Source organism: Mercenaria mercenaria, chromosome 14, assembly GCF_021730395.1.
Source record: "Mercenaria mercenaria strain notata chromosome 14, MADL_Memer_1, whole genome shotgun sequence".
Lineage (NCBI taxonomy): Eukaryota > Metazoa > Mollusca > Bivalvia > Venerida > Veneridae > Mercenaria > Mercenaria mercenaria.
This window is the reverse complement of record NC_069374.1, coordinates 75,160,075-75,188,073: the sequence shown is the minus strand read 5'-3', so window position 1 is coordinate 75,188,073 and position 27,999 is coordinate 75,160,075. Positions and strand designations below refer to the sequence as shown.

General features: G+C 35.3%; 2 protein-coding genes across 6 annotated transcripts in view; one reads left to right on the top strand and one right to left on the bottom strand.

Annotated features, from left to right (window-relative positions):
- Positions 1 to 235: 235 nt before the first annotated feature.
- The window catches only part of LOC123527724 (E3 ubiquitin-protein ligase mib1-like), a 32,261-nt gene continuing 4,497 nt past the window's right edge, over positions 236 to 27,999 (bottom strand). For 2 of the 3 annotated variants that reach the window (XM_045307365.2, XM_045307364.2), the window contains exons 4-20: positions 18,598 to 18,769; positions 18,270 to 18,376; positions 16,638 to 16,835; positions 16,184 to 16,311; positions 14,398 to 14,508; positions 13,933 to 14,037; positions 12,794 to 13,001; positions 10,962 to 11,107; positions 10,624 to 10,772; positions 9,888 to 10,044; positions 9,473 to 9,633; positions 6,600 to 6,723; positions 5,782 to 5,884; positions 4,658 to 4,737; positions 3,946 to 4,106; positions 3,287 to 3,529; positions 236 to 2,405 (exon numbers count right to left, since the gene is read on the bottom strand). In XM_045307365.2, the coding sequence (XP_045163300.2) occupies positions 1,988 to 2,405; positions 3,287 to 3,529; positions 3,946 to 4,106; positions 4,658 to 4,737; positions 5,782 to 5,884; positions 6,600 to 6,723; positions 9,473 to 9,633; positions 9,888 to 10,044; positions 10,624 to 10,772; positions 10,962 to 11,107; positions 12,794 to 13,001; positions 13,933 to 14,037; positions 14,398 to 14,508; positions 16,184 to 16,311; positions 16,638 to 16,835; positions 18,270 to 18,376; positions 18,598 to 18,769 (2,771 nt within the window). In that variant the 3' untranslated portion in view covers positions 236 to 1,987. Of the gene's footprint in view, positions 2,406 to 3,286; positions 3,530 to 3,945; positions 4,107 to 4,657; positions 4,738 to 5,781; positions 5,885 to 6,599; positions 6,724 to 9,472; positions 9,634 to 9,887; positions 10,045 to 10,623; positions 10,773 to 10,961; positions 11,108 to 12,793; positions 13,002 to 13,932; positions 14,038 to 14,397; positions 14,509 to 16,183; positions 16,312 to 16,637; positions 16,836 to 17,625; positions 17,660 to 18,269; positions 18,377 to 18,597; positions 18,770 to 27,999 lie in introns of those variants that run through there. The other variant, XM_053523920.1, reaches the window with a different exon arrangement.
- LOC128546026 (uncharacterized) lies at positions 22,603 to 27,096 on the top strand. Of its 3 annotated transcripts, none has more exons than XM_053523923.1 (4): positions 22,603 to 22,938; positions 23,259 to 23,402; positions 25,939 to 26,085; positions 26,394 to 27,096. In XM_053523923.1, the coding sequence occupies exons 2-4, from the start codon at positions 23,369 to 23,371 to the stop codon at positions 26,615 to 26,617; spliced, it is 405 nt and encodes a 134-aa protein (XP_053379898.1). In that variant the 5' UTR covers positions 22,603 to 22,938; positions 23,259 to 23,368; the 3' UTR covers positions 26,618 to 27,096. The 3 variants fall into 3 exon arrangements, with proteins under 3 accessions (XP_053379898.1, XP_053379897.1, XP_053379896.1); XM_053523922.1 differs by having other exon boundaries at positions 22,603 to 23,041; XM_053523921.1 differs by lacking the exons at positions 22,603 to 22,938; positions 23,259 to 23,402 and having other exon boundaries at positions 25,619 to 26,085.

The window sequence follows — 27,999 nt, the reverse complement described above, 5'->3', positions numbered from 1 at the left end:
TAAAAGCTAGTATAGTTTTATTCGATTTGAGTTAAAAAAAAAACTGAAACGGAGGTCAAAACTTTTGTATGTTTCACATTTATCATACATTTAAATTTTTGATATTTGCTCTATTATACATGCATAGTGAAATATTTTCAATATGTGTCCACTTGTTTGCGAGTCATTACTTTTTCTTATAGGTTCTGCTGACAACTCAAATGAATACATATTACACAGAACGACAATGACGAAATTCCTTTGTACATTTAATACAATGCAAGTTGTTCATTTTAGTTACATGTTATACAAAATAACAAAGAGCAAAAAATATAACCGCCTGTTATTCCTTAAAATAACTTGCAGATTTCCAACATTTAGGCATCTGACTAGTGAGGCAGTAAAGCTATGGTAATCAGAGCTTTGTGAGCATGCGGATAACACTGCACGGGGAGCGTATCTCATAACCGCATAAAGTCCTCCAGGAGCCTTATGCGTGTCGTAGGTCAAATATTTACCATCAATTACATTAAACGAAACATTTATAAAACATTATATTTATTCAAAACTTACCATTAAAGGGAAATAACTCAATTATTACTACAAGTCTAGCGTATTATTAAGTACTCAAACTCCTGGCCCTATCTGCTATATTTTGATCGCTTGTATATGTACATTATGCCGTTATACGTTCATTAACATAATACTAACCCGTCACCCGTAACACTACAACAATGTCAAATGTCGGCACAAAAAGCAGCATATATAGCTCCACCGAAGCAACCCGTGACATGTGGAAGTTACATTTTAAACATAATAAAAATATGATACATCGCTTTGGAATGCGTTATTCGAATGGAATCGTTATGCGGTGGTACAACCGATGTAAAAGCTCCCGCGGCCGTCATTCGGAGGGAGCATTACAAGGTCTCACAGTGCTTGTAACTTACTTTAGAGTGCCGAGTTTAAAAGCAATGGCGTTTTCGTTTTCGTTTTCGTTTTAGTAATAAAACAGATAGTTTCTAATGCCAGTACCAGACTGATATAAAACCCTTAGCATACTATCCGTATAGTCCTATATAATTGTTTAAATTGACTGTTCCGTTAGCACATGTACAAGTTTCCTCTCCTAACTCCTAACTTTTTTAAATATAACTTATGCTTAAGCAATCTTTTTCTTTAAGCAAATCTGTAAGAAAAAAAACAGCAAAATCGCATCATGTGATGAAAAGATATAATAGGGTTATTATAACAGTAGCTAGATCTGGGATGCTGTATTCGGCTCAAGTGGATTTTTGTCAGATCGGCGCACGTTCCTACATATGGATACTTATGTGGCTACTCTTTTGTTCTCTCTATTGTTCTTTTAGCCACGTAAGAGAAAAAAAAACACATAAAAGCCTTGCGGAATGAATGACATCAAAGAAAAAATACAGTTACTTTTGTTCCTATAGCCACCTAAGTATGCAAATGTGAACTCGCAAGCACCGAGTGTGATCCAACCTTGCAAAATCCACGAGAGCCGAATACAAAATCCCAGACTGTTATAATGACCCTTTTAATATATACCTCTACCTTTTTTTCGTTGTTTTGTTATTGAATAATATCTTCAATGTTTATCGATATTAAATTGGAACTAAGTGAAGTTTTTATGTGCGCTATCTATAGAACTGTATCAGGTCATGCATATTAATGAAAGTATTCCGGCAGCATACAATATGGAGGGTACAATACGGAATTTAAAAGGTACAATACGGAATTTTTTTCTGCCTGTTCATATTTAATTGTAAAATACAAGCCGATTTTTTTACAGAATTTTTATAGGTATATAATAAACTTATTTACTATGCTGCTAGTCGTAAGAAAACAATAGTGATGCAGTCAAGATATGGTGGTAATCAGAATAAGTAACATGATAGTTTCTCAAATCAAACATAGAAATGTATTGAAGCAACTAAAACATAATTATATCACATGACGCTTCCGGTTGCTTAACTTATAAACAATGTTACTGATATTTGATGACATATTCCGGATAGTATTGATTCATATCAAACAGGCAGAAGATTCTGGGCCTGTCCGTGCTGTCTACACAACAGTCATAGAGCCGAGATGGATCTTTGTCATTTACCGGCGGCGGCCTCTTGTACTTTGGATCTCCGTGCGTCCACTTCCCCGCCAGCACTCTACACTGGAACATGTACTTGTGCCCATTTGTATCCGCAGAAGCGTACCCATCCGAGTACTTGGCATCGGACGCAAAGTATGAACCCTGGCCGAACAATGTTCCAACTTTTTCGCCCGCCAGCCTATGGTCTAGATTGCTGTTACAGATCAGGTCTACCTTGTCGCCCTCTGTTCCATGGTACAAATCGAGTTCGTTGGCACAACCTTTACCATACAAGGTCTCCATCTGGGTTCGCTTGCTACAAAGTAATCGAATGTAAATGTATGGTTATATACATATACAAACTGGTTACTTTAACAAATAACTTTTATAGAGTAAATAAACAAAACTGATGGGAAAGTTATGCTGTGATACAAAGGTGTTTTGTTTTTCACCAATAAATTAAAGAAAACTCTATTAAACCACAATGTATATTAAAATGGTATAGTTGCATAAAGTCTTCGATTAACGTGGCAACTGCAAAAGTGCTGGGAAATACATCCTGAATTGATCAAAATGTTATTATTATTATTATTATTATAATACCAGATTTATATAGCGCCCTTTTCATGATCAATTTCACGTTCAAAGGCGCTTTACATAGTTCAAATGCAGCCACACAGGGCGCATAATTCATCCTCTACTAGTACAGACACAGAGCGATCTGACAGAGGGACAGAGTGAGACAAAGCCCCCACGACAGAGAGATCAGAAATCAGATACAGGCTTGTCCGGCTAACTTAGCCTAGCTCGTTAGCCTGGTTCTTTAACGTGACCAGTGTATAGCACTGATACACGCAAGGATTGCCTGGGTTCCTGACCAGTACACCTCTAGTTGGGTGGCAAACACTGAAAAGCGTTTCTGAAAATTCCCGAGTAGCTGCCGGGGATCGAACCCCCGACCTCAGGATTGGAAGGCCAGTGTGCAAACCACTGAGCTATCCGTCCACCATGTTGTAACCAAAATGTTCCCGACGATGTAAAGTTTCGTCCATTTACATAAACAGAAGCATGAGAATTATGTTGACACGCAAGCCCGAATCGCGAGGGAGTATACAGTCCAAGGGTCACACGACAAATGTATAGTGTCGATATTCTTGCATAACCTGAAACAATGTAAATCAAACGTAAATGTCTTACAAGAAATAATGTTCCCAAAGGAATTTGTTCTGCACTCGTTCGATTGTTATAATCCTTGCTTGTGGAAGCGTTCTGCAAAACTTGTTTTTCACACCTTGAAATTCCTTTTGGAGCAGCCCATTTGTAATGTCTAGTGGTATTCTCTTCATAAGGACGGACCTGTCCATTTGATCCCAATGGGTTGGCAAGACAACGCCACGTTGTGACGTTTCCAATTTTTTCGTGGAAGTTGTCTTTGCTAACCTGTAAGATTAATAGTAAATAGTCTCACAAACCTTAAATATGCGATTTAACTAAAGTTATATAAAAAGTTATCGTAATTAAATCTATCTACTAGAGACATTCCGACCTTGTCCCCACTTCCCCCCCCCCCCTAATTCCTCTATGAATCACAGGGTGTGGACTTCTGGCACGTTGTCAAACTGCCGAGCGAGGATCGAATTTGTCTCCCTATAAAATTGTGCTCTGCATCCTGGAGTGGCTCATAAGAACTGTTACTTTGATCCCATATCATATCATATCATATATTGTATGTATTGTTATTTTTCTACAAAGTTTATTTTTCTGTACTAATCTTTCCGGTGAATCCATAGTTTTGCTACTTGGATATGACCTACGTACTTAAACCCTGTAAAGAAATATTATGTAGCTGTAAGTACCTTTTCAAGAACTCCTTTGTCGCCACATCAGTACACATATCAATCGGCGTCTGTCCTTTCTTATTCGTTATAGATATACTAGCACGTGCCTCTACCAACATGCACGAGATCTGTATGCCTGTATCATCATTCACTAATGGAACACCAAGCAACCGTGCAAGCTAAAAGAGAGTAGTCTAGTTATTACGCATTATATACGGGTCATTTTGACATTACAAGTATTGTCGTAATTCGGCTACCGAATAGATAATCTTTTTAATTTTTAATATATATTTTTTTTGTTGATCATTCTCATATTCTCTGACCGATCTTATCTATTTTACCTATATTTTGAGCAGTAAAGGAACATAATTATGCAAAATTTGAAAAGCCTGAGAAGTTATCTCCTGTGCACAAAACATAGATTCTGAACACAGACTATTGTCATAGTAATATTGGTCCATATAAGAATAAGTAAGGCACACACATGTATATTTATTATCATAACTCATCAAACATGTTTTCTCTTTATTTTTATAAGATACAGAATATTAAGTTATTAAATTATTTCATTACATGAATACCAGACAAGGGTGCAATTAACTAAGTGCAGTTGCTCGATATACCCAAGGTTTCCGAATAAATATTGCCAATATCGTGATGTATGATAAAGACACAATGATAATAGCAAAAGATGCTTTCGTACAAAGTGAAAACTGAAATGAAAACATACTGTATCAGGCAGTGCTCGACTAATCTGAGCCACGTGCAAGGCTGTATTGCCTTCATTATCTTGTGCATCAACTTTACAATCTGAAATGTAAGAAAACGACTCCATTCATCTTTACAATTGCCAAGGTTTAACTGTTTCACTAGAGACATGCATGTGACAAATGCCAAGGTTTAACTGCTTCACTAGAGACGTGCATGTGACAAATGCCAAGGTTTAACTGCTCCACTAGAGACGTGCATGTGACAAATGCCAAGGTTTAACTGCTCCTCTAGAGACGTGCATGTGACAAATGCCAAGGTTTAACTGCTCCACTAGAGACGTGCATGTGACAATTGCCATGGTTTAACTGTTTCACTAGAGACGTGCATGTGACAAATGTCATGGTTTAACTGTTTCACTAGAGACGTGCATGTGACAATTGCCATGGTTTAACTGTTTCACTAGAGACGTGCATGTCACAAATGCCAAGGTTTAACTGTTTCACTAGAGACGTGCATGTGACAAATGCCATGGTTTAACTGTTTCACTAGAGACATGCATGTGACAATTGCCAAGGTTTAACTGTTTCACTAGAGACATGCATGTGACAAATGCCAAGGTTTAACTGTTTCACTAGAGACATGCATGTGACAAATGCCAAGGTTTAACTGTTTCACTAGAGACATGCATGTGACAAATGCCAATGTTTAACTGTTTCACTAGAGACATGCATGTAACAATTGCCATGGTTTAACTGTTTCACTAGTGACATGCATGTAACAAATGTCGGCAAAGTCCAAGGAGCATATTTAGTGCACGGCCAAATTGTTCAGGACCTGTATGATTGATTCCCATTTTGGTTTGTTTTCGTTTCGTCGGTTTACATGATGAAGATGACCAAGAAGACCCAGGTGTCCCATAGTGCATTCAAAATGAAGAGTATTAATAACTTATTGGTAACATACAGCTATAATGTGAGAAAAATATGTGAACTACCATTTTATTAATTTAAATTAACCAAATGTAGATTATCTTTATTATTCAAATATTTACTGAGTTGCTTTTTTATTTTTGGAACAATGGTCATACTATTACAATAACGTGCCACTCATGAACTGTAAACTTAGACGTGTTATATATCATACCATAAGTTAACAGTAATTCCACAGTACGTTTATGACTTTGACTGACAGCTACAATTAGTGGTGTTCTACCACTCCCGTCACGCGCATCTTTATTTGCTCCAGCCTGAAAGTAAATCATTTAATTTTTATTTTAAAGTTTTGTCTGTGTCCCTGCAATGCAACTTAAACAGCGGGTATCTCAACGAAATTAAATGCTTAACAGTATATTCGGCAAAAGAAATCTGTACACATCCCACTGAGCATGTCATTTTTTTGTTGTTGTTGTGGTTTATTTTTCTCCTTTTTTTGTTGTTGTTGTTGTTCGTTTGTTTTTTGTTTTTTGTTTGTTTTTTTTTTTTGGTGTCTTTGCTTGCCAAGTATATCCAGTACGGACAAAATGGGTCTCAGAACAACTGTCATAGAATATTTTTAAAAATTCTATTTTTCCGATCCCGATTTAATGTACTTCCATATTGATATAATTCGATAGGATAAACCTAAAATGTGTCTTCTAAACTTCTTCCAAGATCTAAAGAAAATGGATTGTAAGAGAAACCTTTCCGTCCGTGAATCATACTAATGAAACCTGACACACGCTGTTTTAACAGAAGCATTGTTGAGTTTCTGATCATGTTAGTCTACTCATGTTTTAATATTATTCTAAAGAATTTCTAAACGTATGAAATTTGGCGAACTGCTGAAAAAAAATGTGCATAAAAAAATTAATCTAAAATACTGCAAAACATTTATTTTTCTAGTAGTTTTGTTAGAAAACGACGTTTAAATTCATAACCAGAATAGCTTACCTGAAAGGTTTATTATAAATATTTGAGATTTACCTTCAAAAGACCGCTCGCAATTTCCACATGGTCGTTGGCAGCGCAGATATGTAGAGCCGTGAAACCTTCCGGCATTTTCAGGTCAATCACAGACGATTTGTTTGATATGATGATTTCAGCGGCCCTGATAGACAGTATACATAACACATAATAATTATGCCTCATTATAGATGTTTTCCTTAAAAATATTTAATTTACTTTATCAAACTGAAATATATACACCTGCACAGACTGAACACCCGTTTTATGTAAGAAATGGACATGTAAATTGCTACAAATACAAACCTTTATATGACTAATAAAATACTCTTTTTTGTGTGTCAATGGAGAAATGATTTGGAGATCATTCAATCAATCATGAATTTTAGTCAGTGAATGTCTAAATTTCCTACCAATAGTGCCAGTACGATACAAGTATTATACAGCGAGTATATTTTAAAAAGGGACAAATAACCTTTCATACTGAGGCATTGTTAGCTCACCTGAGCACAAAGTGCTCTGGGTGAGCTATGTGATCGCTCACCGTCCGTCGTCCGTCCGTCCGTCGTCCGTCCGTCCATCCGAGCCCACATTTGCATACTTAAGTAGCTATAGGAACCATAGGTAACTGTACTTTTTCTTTGATGACATTCATTCCGTAAGGCTTTTATGTGGCTATTTTTCTTTTACGTGGCTAAAAGAACAATAGAGAGAACAAAAAAGTAGCCACATAAATACCCATATGTAGGAACTTCCGTCCGTCGTCCGTCCACACTTTCCTTTAAACAACATCTCCTCCTAAACCACCAGGTCAGTTTTGATGAAACTTCACAGGGATGTTCCTTGGATGGTCTTCTTTAAAATTGTTCAAAGAATTGAATTCCACACAGAATTCTCTGGTTGCCGTGGCAACCGAAAGGAAAAACTTTAAAAATTTTCTTGTCCAAAACCACAGGTCCTAGGGCTTTGATATTTGGTACGTAGCATCATCTAGTGGTCCTCTACCAAGATTATTCCAATTATCCCACTAGGATCAAATATGGCCCCGTCCCGATCTTCTTGTCCAAAACCACAGGGTCTAGGGCTTTGATATTTGGTATGTAGCATTATGTAATGGTCCTCTACCAAGTTTGTTCAAATTAATCCCCTATGGGTTAAATATGGCCCCGCCCTACGGGTCACATGGTTTATATAGACATATATAGGTAAAAAAACTCTGAAAATCTTCTTGTCCAAAACCACATGGCCTAGGGCTTTGATATTTTGTATATAGCATCATCTAGTGGTCCTCTACCAAGATTGTTCAAATTATCCCCCTGGGGTCAAATATGGCCCCGCCCTGGGGTGCACATGGTTTAAATAGACTTGTACAGAGAAAAACCTTAAAAAATTCTTGTCTTAAACCATAAGGCCCAGAGCTCAGATATTTAGTACGTGTTATGCTCTAGTGGTTCATTACCAAGATTGTTCAAATCATGACCCGGGGATCAGAATAGGCCACGCCCGGGTGGTCCCTTGTTTTACATAGACTTTTTTTTTGTTTTTGAAGCAGTGGCAAAGAAATTTGGACCACAAGCATAATGTTTGATACAGATTTCAATATTCATCTTGAATTGTCCTAGTCATGACCTACTGACCTACTTTCTTGTTTTTGAAGGTACAGCATAGAAATTTGGACCACGTTTATAACTTTTGATACTGATTTCAATGCTCATCTTAAATATTTTTAACCCTGAACTACTGACCTACTTTCTTGTTGTTGAGGCTACAGCAAAGAAATTTGGACCACCAGTTTAAACTAGAGCTATCAGTAAAGGTGATGAATGTACCCCACGCATGCACTGACACAGTAAATTGCAATTTGACGCACACAAGATTGCATAATTATGTGGACTGTAAGTATATAAACTGTATGTATATAGACTGTATGTATACAGTATAGTAACAAAAACAAAGTCCCATAACTATGCAGAATATTTATCTAAAAGAACGTAACATGCACCATGCACAACTAGGGTTGGTACTGATCACTTGTGTGAAGTTTCATTAAATTGTGTGCAAGGGTTCGGAAGATTAGGTGCGCACAAGATTGCATATGCAGGCTGTATGTACATAGTATCTTAACAAAAAACAAAGTCCCGTAACTATGCAATTTTTGTTGTTGAAAGAACCTAACATGCCCCATGCACATGTAATGTTGTTAATGATCACTTGTGTGAAGTTTCATTAAATTGTGTCAAGGGGATGAGGAGAGATGGTGCGCACAAGATTGTGTCTATGTATATAGTAAAGTAACAAAAAACAAAGTCCCATAACTATGCAATTTTTTTTTCTGAAAGAACCTAACATGCCCCATGCACAACTACTGTTGTTACTGATCACTTGTGTGAGGTTTCATTAAATTGTGTCAAGGGGATGAGGAGAGATGGTGCGCACAAGATTGTGTCTATGTATAAAGTATAGTAACAAAAAACAAAGTCCCGTAACTCTGCAATTTTTTTTTCTGAAAGAACCTAACATGCCCCATGCACAACTACTGTTGTTACTGCTCACTTGTGTGAAGCTTCATTAAATTGTGTCAAGGGGATGAGGAGAGATGGTGCACACAAGATTGTGTCTACGGACAGACAGACAGACGGACAGACAGACAGACGGACGGACGGACAGACAGACAGACAGACAGACAACCTGAAACCAGTATACCCCCCTTACAACTTTGTTGTCGGGAGGTACAATTATTAAACAGATTTCAGTAATTATCTTGAATAATCTTTACCATGACCTACTCACCTAGTTTTTGTTAGTGAAGCTTAAGCAAAGAAATTTGTTTAAGCAAGCAACTAAACTCAGGTGAGCGATATAAGGCCATCATGGCCTCTTGTTTTCATACTCACCTTCTACAGTCTTTTAATGCGGCCCACTGTAACACGTTAAATCCTTTACCATTGCTCACTGTAAAGTCTGGTCTCGGAGACTTAAATATGGCATCTATAAGATAATTCTGTTTGCGCCGCTGTATAATACAGTCATGCATTGGACTGTCACCATCCTCATCCTGTAGGTACATAAGAAGATGATAAGTGTGTAATTTAAAGATGGCATCTATAAGATAGTTTTGTTATTGTCGCTATATGTTACATCCATGCAATGGATTGCCGCCATCTACAGTCCGTATGGACAGCGATTATACATTCCCTGACTACATCAAAGTTTTTCCAGGGGACATAATAAATATTATGCAATTTATTGTCTGTTTTCAGTTCTTTAGACATACAGGAATAACAAACAGTGTGACTATTTAAACATTACCCTCAAGTTCACAGAGGCACCATGCTTGATCAACAGTCTTGTACAAGGGACAGAACCCTTGCCTACAGTGATATGTAGGCTTGTCTGCCCTTTCTTGTTCTGCATGTCCAGCTTTGCTCCTTTTTGTAATAACAGCCCCAGTGCTCCCTCTTCTTGTCTACATAGTAAACAATGTATTTAAAAACTTTATTTGAAAGCATGAGAGAAACTGGAAATGTGTGTCATCTGCTTTTTTTTATTTTTTTTTTCAAATTTAGTGAAAAAAAAAATGGACGCTATACGGAAATAACCCTTTGAAGTCATCTTTTAAATGGAACAAAAAAAATCATTTCAATTAAAAACCAATTTAAGGGATGACATGTTTACAATTATGAAATAGTCTTGATTCATGCTGTAACTGTTAAATCAGCTTGTTTTTGAGGTACATGTGGTGGTTTGTTCGTATGAAAATTCCAATGACATCATGCTAATGTGTTTACAGAAAAAACTGGCAATGCAAATCTTATAGCCGGCATTACTTTGTACATCCACTTTTAAAATTGTAAGTACCCGCGCTCCTGGGAGCAAACAAACACCTCAAAAACTGTTTGACGTCCAGCAAACGTTCTGGTAAAAAGCCGTCCAGCATTGTGTTCAATTTTAATTAAGTCAGTACTTAACATTTCTCATGAAGTCGGACAGTACTTCATGTAGAAAAAGTTAATTAAAGTTTAAGTTGTTAAATTGTAAAATATACCCAAAAGCAGCATAATGAAGGGCAGTATCTCCTTCATCATCACTGATGTTAACATCAGCTTTATTGTCCAACAGAAACTTTATAACATCCATCTTTCCTTCGTAACACGCCAACTGTAGCGCAGTCTTGTTCTCATGTTTTGCATTTACCTGTAAAATGACATTTTTCATATACAAATATCGTTGTCGTATAATAAAGTTTTTGATTATGGGTTCCTTTAGAGTGATTTCTGTGTGTGAGCATTGTCAGCATTTTTCCGCATTAGTTTTTACTGACATGTTATCAACTCAAATAATGATAGTGTAAATAAATTTGCAAAGCGGGGAATATTTCCATACCTTGTCTGGACTTCGGCGAACTATATCTTTCACACGGCCGATGTCACCTTTAGCGGCCGCTTCAACCACGGACATATCACCGCTATCATCATCCGGAACACCTCGAAGAAGACCGACAAATAAATCCGCTAAGGCACCGGCTACACCTGCAGAAATAGTTATAATGAGTTATTTACATATGATCACGGAATTTCAGTGTTTTGATAAACTGACTTTGGGGCCATTGATCAGTATATTATATGATTTATTAATACATATCTTACTATATATGGTGCAGAAATAGTTATAATGAGTTATTTACATATGATCACGGAATTTCAGTGTTTTGATAAACTGACTTTGGGGCCATTGATCAGTATATTATATGATTTATTAATACATATGTTACTATATATGGTAACAAAAATGAATGTGTTTTCAGTAGGTTATTGCTTTCACGCACTAATTATCACTTATCGTCCCGGGCCGAAAACTCATAATCATAATCCGCCCGGTGAACACGTGCGCGTGAAACCAATAGCTACATAAAACGTCATCATAGACGTCATAATGGTCTGTCAAAGGTCTACACGTTAAACCGTTATTTATCGCAGATCTGTTAGATCTACAATGCTTTGCTTAAAATTAGTAATAAAACAGGACATGCACATATTTACTTTGGAGCCAGAGTTCCGAGTTTCAACAGTGTCCGAGTATGCGTTGTAAAACAGCATGATTCGCACCTATTTCGACGAAGTTGCGGGTTTCTTCTCAGTGAAAATGTTATGACTGCTTTTTATAAACATAGATCTAGATATCTAGCTAGAGCTATTGTTAATAAAATTGCAGTTTTTCTTTCATGAAATGGCTCAAATTATGTGTTGTTTCACATTTTTAGAATGGCGAACCATTGATGAGTTTGATAAATAGATCTAGTAGATCTATCATACATTACGAATTTACTTAGCTCCTGACCGACAAGAGATCTAATTTGTCTAAATGTGCAAGAATAAGTTTACTGTAGTACACTCACTAATGACCCCAAATTGCTTTCGGCTAGATTTACGAGCAAACACAAATTTTGAGACAAAAATACCCCAAACTATTTAGCCACTGAAATCTAACGACAGGAGTTGTAATTCTACCCCCCTCCCACACCCCCCCCCCCCCCCCCCCCCCCCCCCCCCCCCCCCCCCCCCCCCCCCACACACACACTTGAGTAGTGCAACAAATCATATGTATTAAAGACATTAATACACGCAAGAGCCTGGCCGGGAGGTGACAATCGGCCCGAAATTCATTTTCCGGGCCCATTATCACCTCCCGGCCCGGCTCTGTCGTGTATTAACCTCTAAATATTAAGCTTCTGAAAAAAGCTGAGCCACGTATATTTTGCATTTCATAACCTATTTCGTACAAAATAATAACTTGCAGATTTCACAGTGTCTGCCAGTTTTATATATATTATATTAAATTATGTATGTCTAGTATGAACTAGAAAGGTGTCCATAGGACATGGATATCCCCACCGTTAGATGTTAGGATCAAAACGTGTGTATCCTTTGAATAATGGCACTTAGACTCAGAACAATCTGTGAGACATTGACCTTTGGACTAGGAATCTACGTTTCAGAAAAATCATGTTTTGTTTAAGTGAATTAAGTCAGATCATAAAAACAACTGGAATTGTTGACCTTAATAATCTTTACAATGGGTCTGGGTCTTGTATGTGATGCATCGTTTTTTATGCAGAATGCCTGTACCAAGTTATTTGAAAATAATTTTACGCATACCAAAGGTCTATTCATGGGGAATACTATCATATTGAATTATACAGCATTAACACTACATACGTTCCATATCTCGCTGCATCTGTTTCAGATCGTCCACTTCTCCATGCTCCATTTCAGACTTGGTCAGGTCCGGGGCTTTTTTCGATAGGGACTGGTCCTCGAGAGGGCAGCAACACACTGGGCTATAGATCCATACCCGGTCTCCGACCTTCACTCTGATGTCACCATCAGAATCTATACGGGCAATACGGCCGATAGCACCTAATGTCTGAAAGTTCACGTAAAATATTAGATTCCAATAATATCTTAAAACCAACACATTTTGCTGTATTCTATCTAATGAGCATGTTGGATAAATACTCAGATGTATGAAAAATGTACGTTCATACTTCGACCTTCTTGTCGCGTTTTGCCATTTAATTAACAAACTAGATCTATTACAGGAAAAGAATCAATTTGGGCCATTCCACGAGAAAACCTGTATTAGTGACATGATGTAACTATTGTATAATTAGTAGTGTAAAATACTGAAAAATGGCTGTTTTTCTTATGTTGCCCCAAAAACTGGAAACTAATATATTGTAATTGTTATCTAAGACCAATAAAATTCTACCATATTTTTCATATAAATGTTGTTTCTGTTGTCATGGCAACGGAAATTCCAAAACACCCATGCGTCATGAAAATATAGAGGTATATAGATAAAAGGCTCATGATGAAACTAAAAATATACGGTTAAGTTATTTTTCAGTAAAATCGCTTTAAACTGTTCCTAAATATTCAAATGCATGATGTTAAGTAAGTGTTACGCATAATTTGTTCCATTAATGACTTGAAAAATACACGCCATACACAACGACGTCATACTGCTTTCATGACGTTCTTAACGTCACGTCTCAAAATACCCTCGGTGACTAACTTAAAAACATTGTAGCTCTTAAGATAGTGAAGATAATCACTTCAAATTTTCGGATTTGAAAGATAAAAGAATGTTCTTTATAAATATGTTATTATCTCAATTTTGATTTTTTTTGTTACTAATACCGGTTTTCTCATGGAACTATTCATTATTTTATATTTTAAATAAAAACTTTTGTTATCAGCACATTTACTCTTATATGATAACTTGTAAAGCAAAATATTGTACTTGTAAAGTATCCGGACAAAATCTAAGAGCTGGAGTAATCCTTAAAAATTACCGATTTCATTTCATCATTCCAGCCACCATGTCCCTCCTGTAACTCTCTCACGGTGTTATCATCCTCCAGTATAGTTATCACCTCACCCGGGGAAAAACTGTGCAGCTAAAAACAATGAGCATATAGTAGTATACATGCATACAGTATCGTAAGGCGGTCATTTGTGAGAATTTTTTTTTTTTGGCTTGAAGAAGTTAACAAAAGAGATAAGCTCTAGGACTACTAACACTCAATAAATTGTAGCAGCCCGGGTTAACGGGGAACACCGGAAAATGCCTATCAGCCCTCCCATGGAGGTGGTAATGTTGCAGTCTGCACCGGTTAAGAAAATTTTATTTAACAAAAAGCATTTAATGTTAGTACTCATATGACATTTACTCCTTTCGCTCAGAATTTATAGCCTGAAAATTGCCAAATGTTTTACTGTGCCTTTTCCGGTATACGCTGGTCGACACATTAACATACCCTATATAAAGCCTGTCTGTTTAAGGTCCAAGTCTGACCGTCCGTATACTGTACACGGGCTGCTTTACCGTCATACAACATTTTCACCACAGTTCCCACCTCGTTGATACACTAGAAAGAAAAATAAACGCAGTCAGGTATAGTGGACGCAACTTGACCCCGATGGTTGACCTTTGCATTATAATACATAATGAGGCACAACCTATTATTGAAAAGGAGTGTACGTAAAACACGAGCTGCACGAGAAAAGGAAATACAAATTTATGTAAATATAAATTAGAGTATTTGAAAGTTTTAACTGATGAAATGTAAGTCTAAATATTTTGATATTGCACTGTATACAAACTTATTCAATATAAATATACATGGCTACCCTAAGCACCCTTGATTACTATAATGAAATAATCGATATGAATAATCAGCCTAAGGTCAACCATCGCAGTCAAGTTGCGACTACTATATTATTACTTAAGCTCTAGTTTTAGTTGAGCACTATGAACATTACTTTATCGTCAAATGTTCAAAACCGCAGTCAGTTACGGCAGTCAGATGTTACTAGCATGCATGACTGTATATAAATGTACCGCAACCTTTTCGACTTTTTTCAGATGTCGCTATTATGCAAGACTGTGTATAAATGGGGACACGATCTTTTTAAACTTTTATAAATACTTAGATGCATACAACAAACGTGCTCTATATATTTCAGCTCGATTTTGATGTAGAATTCATACATCAATACTAAAATTGTAAAGTTTAACCCGTCCTTGAAAAGCTTATTAAGAATAAACGATGCCATTGAAAAGGGAAGCATTTAATTTTTATGTGTGTAAGTCTATTCTAAGTCAAAGTTTGAATTTAAAGCAGCATGCCTCCAGATTTGGCTAGAAAATTATCTTTCTTTCAAATTGAAGTTTGGTCATATTATGAACATTAGAATATAAATTTTTGTTTCTAAAATATTTTAAAAGTTCCAAATCAAGAAAAAAAGATGACCGCGTCGGGATTGAACCCCGGACCGCCGCGGCAATTAAGACATTTTCCCGTCGTCGTAACCAATAGCGCTATAGCTGAAGTAGTGATAATGAATTCAAAATATAAATATTTATAATTGAGAGTTTACCTGGAGTAAAAGCGTGACTAACACTTTTCGATTTTCACCGTAAAAAGTAGTAAAAACAGCAAATTCTCATGTGTTTCCGTAACATAAAGTTTGTCAGTAATCAAGTTTTAAACCCTCTTAAGAAATAAAGCATTTATTTCAGATATATAAAAAAAATATTTTTTGTTGTCGAACGATCGGGAGGCATGCTGCTTTAAACGCACACATTTCTCATCGACTGTTTATATCGTTTTAAACCTACTTTTTACTAACCTTCATTCTCACATAGCTCAGAGTTTCCAAACCTTAAATTATTCATAGCAATTCTTGAACCAGTATTTATCTAAAGAAACACGTATGATGTACGAACATTTCATATATTTGGTGGGCATCCGAAAACGAAATGTGACACGTGGAATTTTGCATATCTTCAATGGCGCTTTCCTGCACACTTTGGGTCAGTACTCCACAACCCCCTCCCCCAACTCCTCCGCCCCTGCTGAATGTCAGGCAATATATTTTAGCATTTTAAAACGAACTAAGCGTAGGTTGTGACCATAGTCTATGTTTCGCTACAATTTCAGCATGTTTAAATAATGCATTTGAGAAACTCTGAGACTGACATGTCGAAACAACAGTCGACTTCACCTACCCTTCAATCCCTGGTGCTTTGTTCTTCCTTACCTGCATCATTTTATCACTCCATCCGCCATAAGCCTCGTGCTCCTGAAGTCTTTTAAAGTGGTCCTTGTCCAAAGACACCCTAACTTTGTCACTGTTCTTTAGAATAACTTCTCCTGGATTAACAATATCTGAAAGGACAAGGCAACACTAAAAAATCGAGATTAAGTCGCACATTCCATAGTTATAACTGGATAAATAAATATGAAAAATGTTTTTAAACGACAGTATGTGTTAATGTAAAATTGCATCACAATTAAAAACAAACAAAAAAATATACATTTGTAACAATAAATATTGGGATTTCTAATATTGAAAGTACATTTACACAATAAACATAACATGTTTATTGTGCCGAAAAATGGGCCTTACACATTTAGGATTGTGCATTGGCAAAACTGTGCTGCCTGTGTAAAATGTTTTAGTTGCCAGTCAAAAATTTAGATTAAGTTATTACCAACAAGAGGCAGGTGTTCAATATAATATTTCCCGAAAGTTGCCTCCTCCGTGTATATGACGTCCACACATCCATCTCCGCCCATTCTGTATGTTCCTTCTTTCTTTGTAGCTCTCCATTTAACCTTGACTCCGCCCCTTGGGGAGGAACCTTGCCACGAAACAATGTCAAGAACCTCCCCGTCGTCAGCGCCACCTCCTATATAAACATGTAATGTCAAAGGATTTGATTTTTATTATCTTAATGGTTTTTATGTAAAAAACATTTATATCATCAATTTCATCGCATTTATTCTCCTAAATAGATTAAGCTAGAATTAGTTCTGGTTATTTGTACAGTAACCTTGAGAAAATGCTATATACGTTAAATGTCCATACCTATGTTGCTAATAATATAGTGTCATTCCCACGTTATCTGCGCATAGGAAACAGGTATCTACGATTCACAGAATGACATCACATCAAAATATAAAAAAAACATAATAAAACTATAATACTTTCACAGACAATTTAATTTTACCGTAATTATTTCTCCAAATTTTATTAAGTTCCACGCATCATCAACACTATCATTTTAGTCCACGTATTATCCCATTTTTACTTATCGTCATCATTATTCCACTTCCACTGAGGTCTACGTATGACTGCCGCATTTACGTCGTCATTCTCCACTCCCATACGTCACTGTCGCAACATTACTTACCACCATCAATATTCCAGTGAGAACCATGCATAAATGTTGCATCTTTACCTACCGTCATCAGTTTTCTACTTGACTTCCAATTAGTTTCGCAACTTTGCTTACCGCCATCATTTTTCAACTTCACTTCTAGAGAGGTTCACGCATAGCTGTCGCATCTTTACCTACCGTCAACGTTTTTCACTTCACTTCCAGCGAGTTACATGCGTTCATTGTCACAACTTTACTTACCGTCATCATTTCCCACTTCCAGTGAGGTCCAACGCTTAACTGTCACATCTTTACCCACCGTCATCATTTTTCCACTTCACTTCCAGCGAGTGTCGCAACTTTGCTTACCGCCGTCATTTTTCCACTTCACTTCAAGTGAGGTCAACGCAGAACTGTCGCATCTTTACCTATCGCCATCATTTTTCCACTTCACTTCCAGTGAGAGTAGCCACTTATGCTTACCGCCATCATTTTTCCACTTTACTTGCAGTAAAGTTCACGCATAACTGTCGCATATTTACCTACCGTCATCAGTTTTCTACTTCACTTCCAATGAGTTTCACAACTTTGCTTACCGCTATCATTTTTCAACTTCACTTCCAGAGAGGTCCACGCATAACTGTCGCATCTACACCTATACCGTCATCATTTTTCCACTTCATTTCCAGTGAGTTACATGCGTTCATAATTGTCATAACTTTACTTACCGTAATCACTTTTCCACTTCCAGCGAGGTCCATGCATAACTGTCACATCTTTACCTATCGTCATCATTTTTCCACTTCACTTCCAGCGAGTGTCGCAAGTTTGCTTACCGCCGTCATTTTTCCACTTCACTTCAAGTGAGGTCCACGCATAACTGTCGCATCTTTACCTACCGCAATCATTTTTCTCCTTCACTTCCAGTGAATTACATGCGTTCATTGTCGCAACTTTACTTACCGTCATCGTTTTTCCACTTCCAATGAGGTCCACGCATAACTGTCGCACCTTTAAACACACCTTGTATATCTTTAGGTTTTGCGTACCTTCTTGGGGAAACTGGAACACTGAACAACATTATGAACAGTTAGATACAGCAGTAAATGTAGGTTTTGAAATATTTTTTTAAAAAAAGATAAGTCACTTTTGAACAAAGTTGTCGTTGGGCCTGAAGTTAACAATATATTTGAACAAGTAAAAGATCGCTCAATTTTGAAGACAGTTGTCAGGCCTGGAGATAACAACATTTTTGAACAAGTTAAAGATCGGCAAAAGTGAGTATACATACGCTCCAATATTTTCAACATCCATGCGGAGAAAGCTGTGACTGATGTCGTGTTTTCCGGACATATAACAGGGAGTGCATAGGTCATAGTCATCGCAGGACGAACACTTCCATCTAAACCCAATAATCGGAGTCTCTTGGCAGACATCGCATGTTATACCTGTATGTCTTACCCCTGTAAAATGTCAACTTGGTTGTAATTTTTTGTAAGTTTTAGTCAACTATGAATACATATTTTGAATGACCGGAGAATGAAATTTTAACCATAAGCAACCACGAGATTATAGTTCCTCAAATAATTCCATGTCTATGTATATGGTACGGATTCAATGTCAAGTTCACCGAAGACTACCTAAATTAAAACGTAATGCTTATAATTCGGTTGTGTACGTTTTAGATCACTCCTGAAACTCAGAGTTTATAATTTTTCAGATTTTCTCGGCTCCATCTTTGATTGGCAATCTCAACGCATGAAAAGGCAATGATCCGTAAAAAATAATCACATGGTCATTTGGGTTTAACATCGCCCGACACAATTTTAGGTCATATGGCGACTTTCCAGTTTTGATGGTGGAGGAAGACCCCATGTGCCCCTCCGTGCATCATTTCATCACGAGCGGTCACCTGGATAGAACCACCGACCTTCCGTAAGCCAGCTGGATAGCTTCCTCACATGAGGAATTCAACGCCCCGAGTGAGGCTCGAACCCACATCGATGAGGGGCAAGTGATTTGAAGTCAGCGACCTTAACCACTCGGCCACGGAGGCCCCTCATGGTCATTTGGAACGCATTCAATACTGCCTTCTCCAATTCAGAGGATGTAAAATAGAGTCGAAAATCTTTCAGCAAAAATATTTGGTACTGTTTATCACAACCAACCCTGATCTGCCTTACAGATTTTCTGTGGGACCTGTTTCAGTGACCCTACCTTATTTCTAAACTAGTCAAGATAGTCTGTAATTGGCCTTTCGTCAATGTTAACTTACACAAACTGAACAACAAAGCAAGTAAAAACAATATTAGGCTTTGTTCATAATAAAGTACAGAGCAAAACAGTTATACTGGCTATGCAGCATAAAAATTCTATAAATTATAAGGGGGTGGAGTTCAAAGACTTGGTATTATATGCACATCTGTTGGTAATATTCAAACATACTGTGTTGTATTATTAAACAAGATGTTGTTATCTCATTTGATAAAATATGGAAACGATGGCCACCTCATGTCAACAGTATCAGAAGCGAAAGTTAGTTGTCATTTTTCAGATTAGCTATAACTTCTGGTTAAAAGATATATAGGCCAATCATTTGAGAGCATAAAAAGTAATAAGAAAAATGTCTCATAATTGGGGTTACCATGGAAATAACAATGCCACCAAACTGTCATTGCCAGCACAACATATTCTTTGAGCGTATCGAAAGCTGAAATGTTACTGTTAACAACCCTACTATAATTAGTTCCCTAAATTATTGCATTTGGAAATGGCAGCAGATTTTCAAAAGGTCACTGAAACAGGTCCTCCTAAGATAATGTTTGAAATAACCATAGCTTTATTTCCATATACGAGTATCCGGGCCGTCGCTACTAGCGAATATGTTATTGTGAGATCAATCAAATCCGTGACCATGGTTTCCTCCATTTATGTGAAAGATGTATCATTCTAAAGGTATCCTGTGTGTGTGTGTGTGTGTGTGTGTGTGTGTGTGTGTGTGTGCCCTCATATTCCTACCGTTGTGGACACATTTGTATGATTTTGACCTTCGTTGTGGACACATTTTTCGTTGTGGACACCGGAACATGGTGTCCACAAAGATCACACCTCCAGACAAGTCAGAGAGGGGTTATCTTCCCTTTAAATCAGGAATTGTCAACCAACGTTATGGACCAGTGAAACGCACACCTTGACAGGTGCATTAAACTTGTAAATTTTATGTTTCGCTCACACAGAGATCCGTGCGGTAACCTGACACCGCAGTGTAGCAATTATATCTACCGAGGCAGTCTGAAGGGCAATTTGCAGTAATTTCTGATAAAACAGGCGATAATATGGTTTATGAACCTTATCTGTCCCTAATTTATGTCAACAGAGAAAGTTAATTCAATGCGGAATATTTCAACAATGGCAAAGGTAATTTGTTTATTACTTCATAGCTTGTTACTTATAGTTTTTTAGTTTTTCTTACTTTAATTAATTTGAGAAATATGTATTTGATAATATGTGTTTAAAGAACTTTGTTAAACAATTAAATGCTACCAATCTCTGACTTCAAAGTGTTTTAATAACATAACTGATCATATGGAGAAAGATTTATATGCTATTGATCGTTAGATTTTTACATATTGCGGTCTTTCGCGATAAGGAAAAATAATTTCAAATAGTTTTTCTCTCACTTCTAGGCTTCACTTGGAAAAGTGGTTGTTAAAGGACATGTGTATCCAATAATGAATCCATACTGTCTATTTGGAAGGTAGTAGATAATTCAATCAATATAATGTATTATACATGTGAATTTAAACATTATTATTTCTATTCATATTAATAATATTAGAATTCTACATATCGAATGAAGATCATTTATTTTACACGTGTAGTTGAACATTATTATTTCTATCCATATAATCGATTTAAGTATCATTAATTAAAGCATGGCAAATAGTTATATGGCAAAACAATGTCATCAAGTTTTGATGTTATTTGATGTGCGTTTTTTCTTTACCGGTCAATGAATCAATATGTAATGATTTATTCTTCAGTGCTGACGGCTGTGATATAATAGTTAAAGACACGATTCCGACGCATTTTCAAATAGAGTTTAATTCTGAGAAGCAGGTACATTTTTGCTCAGTTTTCAACAATATACAGATCTAGTGTTAATTTTGTTTTACTATACTAGTACCAAGTTGTGACTATAACAGGCGCGCGCTTTAATTACCATTTTCTTGATGACACACTGCCTGCTATTAACAGATGACTGATATTTTTATAAAGTTATCATTGCGGCATTCCACATTACCTGCGTTAAGCAAAACTGACTATTGAAGGCCTATTTTATCTTCTTTTTTAAAAACAAAATAGGTGCAAAATCGTATTGTCATAAACATTAACTTACATAAAATGCCAGATCGAGCATTGCAATCTTTGCAATATTTAGCTGGAAAAAATAACAATTTTCAGGAATAGAAATTAGAAATTGCGCAGTCCCATGGTTATTTTTTGTAATGTAGAAAGCAACATTTTAACAGTCTCAAAAGACTGGTCCTTAAGTTTTTAACGCCGGAATCAGATTTCTGTCTGATTAGATCCTTATTACTGTAGACGCACTAGAAAAAAGTTATATTAAGTTTTATAATGTGTTTTGCAATTATTTACCATTACATTGAAGTAATGAATTTTCTGAATACATTATGTACATTGGACCCGTCTCAACAATATACTTACGAGAAATAGACTTCGCAATTTTCTCGTAAAGTTACAATATTGATAAGACGGCCCCATATACCGTCGCTTTAAAATGTGTCTATAAAAGTTTGAGGAAGTAATATTTATTCACAATTTATGAAAATAGCCACGATGAAAATTGCCTAAATTAATGAAACAGTGCGAAATAAGGTTAACTTTAAGAATATACCATTTTCAACAAAACTATTAGGTGTCTAATACCTTAAAAGAAAAAAATGCTTATCAAAATATTGGTTTGTAATGACTGTTGGTATTATTCGTGAGTAAGTAATTTCATGATAAAGGATCTTTTTTTTTAATTTATGTATTACACCATTTTGTTTTCATCTTAATTCTCAGAAACTTGAGCCTTTTTGTGAAAGGTGACACTACTGTTTAGCAGTAACCTTTCTACTGCTACAGATAAACTAGACGGCAGAAAGCATCTGTCAGAGATAATTAGATAGCTGCTGTGCTTAATGACCATTTTATCGGGCTCTGGTCAGTAAATCAAATGCATCATTATGTATAACAATATCCAGCTTATCAAAACTACTAATTAAAAAAACGTTGCAACAAAAAATCTACCCTGAAAACATTTTATAGTTTTATATAATATAAGAATCATTGATTACATCTTTCAGCCGCTATAAATTGCAGTAAATAAAACAGGAATAGGAGTATTTCTTCACTACCTGCCTAAGTAAAACAATTTATTTTTAACGTATATGAAATACACTATGTTCACTTTTTATGTCTCAGGTCGAGGTGTTTTTGCGAAAAAATTGATCAGAAATGGAAAATTCCTTGCGGAATACCATGGCGTTTTATCCAAAGCTGACGACGTGAAAGACAAAGATACAAACTACTCATATTTCTTTGACTTTAATGGTGTCAAGTACTGGTATGTAAAATATTTCAACCTTTAAATGATACAAGCCTTTAAATTCAAGCTACAAAATTGGATATCAAACGCAAAGGCGGATCTGTGTCTGTTTTAGAATAAGGTAATCAAAGGCAAGGCAGTACTGTGTAACATTTACATAAATGTGAATCGGATTCCTTCAAGAAAACTAATGTTAATGCTTTCTTTTATTTATATAATGCAACTTTAAATCCATGAAAATACTCTTGTGAATAAAAATGCATTTTCAAAATTAAAAACATCCATTTGAAATATGCATGATTATATTTGGTCTCATAAATGTATATCTAAGATGGTAGCATTGATGCCTCAGAGGAACCAAAACTGTATCAACCATCGTTAGGACGGCTAGTAAATCATGCAGACAAAAAACAACAGAGAAATTCAAGAATAACAGTCATTGGTGTGAATGGGGTTCCTCATCTTATACTGTTTGCGACTAGGTTAGTTGTTGCTGTAATTTATTACACATGTTATGAATATGAAAACAGGAATGATCTAATCAGTTGATTTTGCGCTCTTTATATAATTAAGATTCTCCATCAAAAGTATAGTTACTGTCAAGCAGCGATTCAATATCTGGCTAAGAGACAGTTTAAACGAATAACTAACGGTTATTTCAGAAAGAGAAAAAACATTCATATCAATAGATATGTAAAATATATCTAATTTGAATAATATTTAACAATAAAACATCATAAATAACATACATGATAAAATTGTGGACATTTACTCCTCACTGTTTTTATTGTCGCACTGTGGACACCAAGTCAGTGAGCGTTCAAATCTATCAGTCTGCATTGTGGACACCAAGATATAGTGGACGCAACTTGACCCCGATGGTTGACCTTTGTATTATAATGCATAAAGAGGCACAACCTATTATTGAAAAGGAGTGTACGTAAAACGATTCCTCTCTTTGTATTCATAAATTTAGATACACGGCTACCTAAGCACCCCTTATTTCTACAATGAAATAATCGATATGAATAATCAGCCTTAGGTCAACCACCGCGGTCAAGTCGCGACTACTATACTGCTCACTAAATCATTATATCTGCCTTGTGGACACCAAATAACATATATGTAATTATAGATGATTTAATGTTGATAAATATTAGTTTTTAACAAATGAAATTTAAATGATGTGTTATTTATTACGCGTGTTACTTCTGACATGTTTTGAAATACAGTAGGGGATTTAAATTAAACATTAACATGTTTATTCAGATTCTTCGTAATTAATAATTATTACGTAAATGCAACATGCCATATTTACAAATGCGACAGTTACAAATTGTCAGTGAATGCATTTGTGTAATTCCAATCAAAAGTATAGTCACTGTAAAGCAATTATTAAATATATGGTTAGGAGACTGTTTAACCGAGTTACTAACAGTAAACGCCAGAAGCGGAAAAAACAAACAACTCAACAGATATGTTAAATTCTAATCTGAACAATATCAAGCAATTACATATCATAAATAAAATTTATGATAAAAAAATTGAACATTACTCATCAGTGTTTTCTTGTCACACTGTGGACACCAAGTCAGTGAGCGTTCAACTCAGTCAATTTTCATTGTGGACACCAAGTTACAACCCACAAAATCATTCTATCTGCCTTGTGGACACCAAATTACATATGTGATTGTAGATAATCTAATGTTAATATCGATTATTTTTTACCAAATGGAATTTAAATGACGTGTGATTTATTACGCGTGTTACTCCGGACATGTTTTGAGTATGAAAACATTAATAATCTAAGCAGTTGATCTTGTAGTCATTGTGTAATTAAGACTCTCCACACTAAATGCAGTCGGGGGTTTTAATTAAACATTTACATGTTTATTCAGATTCTTCATATAACGTAAGTACAGCCTGACGTATTCACAAAAACGACTGTTACAATTTTTAGTAAATGCATTGTGTAATTCCCATTAAAAGTATAGTTATTGCCAAACATCGTATCAATGTACTGTTTAGAGACAGTTTAAACGAATGACTAACATACATTGCAGAAAGAGAAAACAAACATAAATGTCAACAGAACTGTAAAATTGTAATTTGAACAATATCAAACAATAAAACATCATATTTGATAAAACACATGATAAAAATAGAGAACATTTACTCCTCACTGTTTTCATTAAGTCGCACTGTGGACACCAAGTCAGTGAGCGTTCAACTATTATCAATCTGCACTGTGGACACCAAGTTACAGCTCATTTAATCATTCTATCAGCCTTGTGGACACCTAATTTAAACTGTAATTGTAGATTATATAATGTTAATATCGATTTTTTTAAACAATCGGAATCTAACTGATGTGTAACTGGTTACACATGTTATTTCTAACATGATTTGATTATGAAAACAGGAATAATCTAAGCAGTTGATTATGTAGTCATTGTGTAATTAAGATTCTCCACACTAAATGCAGTCGGGGGGTTAATAAAACATTAACATGTTTATTCAGATTCTTGATATTACATAAGTACGACCTAACATATTTACAGATACGACAGTTACAATTATAAGTAAATGTATAGTTGTAATTTCCATTAAAAGTATAGTTACTGTCAAATAGCGCATCAATGTAATGTTTAGAGACTGTTTAAACGAATGACTAACAGTCATTGCAGAAAGAGAAAACAAACATAAATTTCAACAGATATGTAAAATAAATATAATTTGAACAATATCAAACAATAAAATATCATAAATAACATGATAAAAAATGTGAACAATTCCTCTCACTGTTTTCATTAAGTCGCACTGTGGACACCAAGTCAGTGAGCGTTCAACTCTATCAATATATCTTTCGCCTAAAAGAACTTCCATTTCAATCTTCACTGTTCCAGAAGTAATTTCTTTTAAATAAAATTTTAGGACAATTAAAAACAAAAAAAAACATGTTTCTTTTTTCAATCATTACCGGGTATTTCACTTTGTTTTGGTCTAATGCACATTCAGATTTGACTTGTAATGAAAACTGCGACGGTGAGCCAGTTCAGTCTCCTGTAGAACGCAGAGCGTGTGAATACCAAAGGAAGGTCTGTAGTTCGATTGGTCATGAGAACAACAACAGTGGTGTAACATCGGCTTCCAAACGCAAAGCAGGTATTGTTTTAACACAATCACTGCTTGATTTTTGCAGTCAATAATAGTCGTTATTCAAATAAATTAGACATTAATGTTAAGGCTTAACAATTTTATATTTCTTCTTTACCACTTGTACTTTCTAAACCTTAAATGTAATTAGAACCCTTTGTTGAATATGATAAATTTAATTCATTTTAATTTCAAAGCTTTGTTTGTTTATTTTTTCTTTATTCTTTTTTCTTTCTTTTTATCCTTCATGATTCTTTATACTATGATTTTATGAGTTTTTTACAAAGTAACTGAAACATTTTTCTTGTATATATTAGAATTTCCAGTACAAACAGGCAAAAGGATCAAGGTCGTTTCTTGGACAGAGGAGCAGTTAGCGGTCATGCAAAGGTCATTCGCCAAAAATCTCCGCTGCTTAAGAGTTCCTAACAAGGAAGAATGCGAACAAGCAAGGAAAAATGGGAGCCTGTTGCTTTCTCGTGACTGGAAGAACATCATATTCCGTGCCCATCATGAAATACAAAGATTAAAGAAAAAATGAAGTCAGTTTGAAAAAAAAAGTTAACAGAAAAAGAAACATCCGTTAAACTTGCAAAGAAATCTAACAGACATACATTTTCAAAATGTAAAAATGTTTATGTGTGTTTTTTTACATAAAGTCCCAGACACTCGTTCATGTAAAGTATTGTTTTTGCTGGATGTTCATGTTAAGAGGTCATGATATATCGACAAATTACTATCACGGGTTCGTTCATGAAAAAAATAATAAATTGACTGAAATAAAAGTATTGTTGTTCTTCTACTGAGGTTGTCGTTCTTAATGAAAGCTAAAGATTTATCCATTCGTCTAAGTTATACCTCCCAAACAATTCATTCTTGCAGAATTTGTACAGAACTTTTGTTTAAGTATTAGTCCATTATCATTCATTTACATTTATTTACGATAAACACGTGTTCGCGGTCCGAATACATCTATTCATCCTTTGCACTGTGTTTGTTTTCAGAAATTGTGATAGAAATTTTTAATTAAAGGCCTAGATATTGGCAGTGGGCCAAGGGATTTCTATCTTCACCAGCAGTTTGGGGCTAATGACTATCACAGTATGGTTCCAATAAACAAGGATCATTGCTTATTGGAGGTCAGTCCACCTTACAAATGTATCAATTAGTGAGAAGGGGAAACATAAATATTGATAACTTTTAAAGTTATACCTATTTGTTGGCATTTTTATGTAAAGAAAAATATATGTTGGTCAAACACAATAATTAAATAATAAGAAACTTTATTTTAGGAAAAAAGCAGGTTTTTATTTTCAAATTCTGTCTGGAGACGTGTGATATTGCAGAAAATTGTGACTTTCACTCATCTAAAAGTTTTGTTTAATGCTTGCAGAATACTGTATGTAACATTTGTCTAAGATTGAAACCGAATGTGCATTTCAGTGTTACAAAATAAAGCATGATAAAAGTACACTTTTGGCAACTTACTGAAGTTGAAAATTCAGTATACTATTAGATGGAACACAATAATTTGATTTTATCCAGTGTATTATATTCAAATAATGGTGATTGCATAAATACGAGAAAACCATTTTCCAATTCTTTTTGTAAATATTCTAAATAAATATAAGGATCACCTTCATCAATATGAATTTCATAATAATTATGATATTGGAAAATTTTGTTTGTCAACACAAAGAAATCATTGACTTTTCACTATTACAATTTAACTTTGTTTTATTATCATTATTATTTGTAATAATATTACTATATATTTTATTATTTTATTTGTAATGTTATATTATTATTGTTATCCATATAATATCAAAATAATAGTAATTATTATTATTACCGGTATTCCACATTGAAGGAAAATTAATTTCTTTCAACTCCACTGCACACATCTTCATGGTCTAGTTGGGA